The 1,849-nt window shown below is 66.7% G+C and overlaps 1 protein-coding gene across 1 annotated transcript in view; it reads left to right on the plus strand.

Moving 5' to 3' along the window:
• LOC114072285 (protein turtle homolog A-like) overlaps positions 1 to 1,392 on the plus strand; it is a gene marked incomplete at both ends in the record, with an annotated part of 20,147 nt that extends 18,755 nt beyond the window's left edge. The window contains one exon of the mRNA XM_027910199.1: positions 1,209 to 1,392. Coding sequence (XP_027766000.1) covers positions 1,209 to 1,392 — 184 coding nt within the window. The remainder of the gene's footprint in view (positions 1 to 1,208) is intronic.
• Positions 1,393 to 1,849: the final 457 nt, after the last annotated feature.

Consider the following 1,849-nt stretch of genomic DNA (forward strand, 5'->3'; position numbering starts at 1 on the left):
CCCTCCCCCCCCTCAAATGGCACTGGTGGGCACAGGGGGGACACTCAGAGGGGACACAGGGAGTGGGGGGGGGGGTCAGAGCCCCCCGTTTGGGTGGGCAGGGCGGTGCCACCTCACCCACGTGTCATGTCTGTGTGTCCCCTTCCCCCAGCACGGGTGGCACCGCTCCAGGTGGCACCTTGGCACCACGGGGTGGGGTCCTGCCGCCCTGCCGGGGTGGGGACACCCCCTTTCCCCCTCCCCCCCCCCCTTTCCAGGGGCTCCCGTGCCAATCCCGGATCTGGGAGGTGGCTCCGGGCACGGCGGGGGGGGGGAGGGGGGGGATCCTCACCCCCCTCTGCCCCCTCCCTCACCCCTGCCCATCGAGGGGGTGCCAGGGGGGGTCCCAGGGGGTCCCAGCTCAGCTTTGGGGGTGCCCCCGTGGTGCTGGGGGTGGGCACAGCCCCCCTTTGTGCCCCCCTCACCCCCCCCCCCCCGGGCTGGGCAGGAAGAGGGCAGAGCTCTGGCAGCGCCCGCGGGGCAGATAAAGGCTCCGAGCTGGACAGGGCTGTGCCAGGACAGGGCAGGGCTGCCACCAGTGCCACCAGTGCCACCATGGCCCTGCCAGTGCCACCAGAGACACCCTGACACCTCCAGTGCCACCAGTGCCACCAGTGCCACCCTGGCCCTGCCAGTGCCACCAGAGACACCATGGCACCTCCAGTGCCACCAGTGCCACCAGTGCCACCCTGGCCCTGCCAGTGCCACCAGAGACACCATGGCACCTCCAGTGCCACCAGTGCCACCAGTGCCACCCTGGCCCTGCCAGTGCCACCAGTGCCACCATGGCACCTCCAGTGCCACAACAGCCACCCTACGTTCCCCCTGCCACTCCTACTGTGTCCCCCTGCCACCACAGCCTCTCTGTGTCCCCCCTGTCGATCCCTCTGTGTCCCCCTGGCCACCATGGCCACCACAGCCCCTCTCTGTGCCCACCTGGGTCACCACAGCCACCCTGTCCCCACCACAGCCACCCTGTCCCCACCACGGCCACCCTGTCACTGCCACTGCCTCTCTGTGTGTCCCCCTGCCACCACCATCACCCTGTCCCCACCTGAGCCACCCCACCCACCCTGTCCTTGGCCCCCACAGCCCCTGGGTGTCCCCCTGTCCCCTGATGGGTGTCCCCCTGTCCCCTGACGGGTGTCCCCCCTGCTGTGCCCCCCCAGGATGGCGAACCGGGGCCCGTCGTACGGGCTGAGCCGGGAGGTTCAGCAGAAGATCGAGCGGCAGTACGACCCCGAGCTGGAGCAGCTGCTGGTGCGCTGGATCCTAAACCAGCTGGGCCCCGACACGGCCGGCCCCGCCCAGCCCGGCAGGGACGGCTTCCAGCAGTGGCTCAAGGATGGCACCGTGAGTGCCCCTGACCCTATAACTGACCCCATAGCTGATCCCATAGCCCTGACCCTATAACTGACCCCATAACTGACCCTATAACTGACCCTAAAACTGACCCTATAATTGACCCTATAACTGACCCTAGAACTGACCCCATAACTGATCCTACAGCCCTGACCCCATAACTGACCCCATAGCTGATCCCATAGCCCTGACCCTATAACTGACCCCATAACTGACCCCATAGCTGATCCCCCGGCCCCGCCCAGCCCGGCAGGGACGGCTTCCAGCAGTGGCTCAAGGATGGCACCGTGAGTGCCCCTGACCCTGTAACTGACCCTATAACTGACCCTAAAACTGACCCCATAACTGATCCTACAGCCCTGACCCTATAACTGACCCTATAACTGATCCTACAGCCCTGACCCCATAACTGACCCCAGAACTGACCCCATAGCTGATCCCCCAGCCC

The sequence above is a fragment of the Empidonax traillii genome, unplaced genomic scaffold (assembly GCF_003031625.1).
Source record: "Empidonax traillii isolate 1590-97213 ecotype Southwest subspecies unplaced genomic scaffold, ASM303162v1 scaffold2915:size21205, whole genome shotgun sequence".
Classification (NCBI taxonomy): domain Eukaryota; kingdom Metazoa; phylum Chordata; class Aves; order Passeriformes; family Tyrannidae; genus Empidonax; species Empidonax traillii.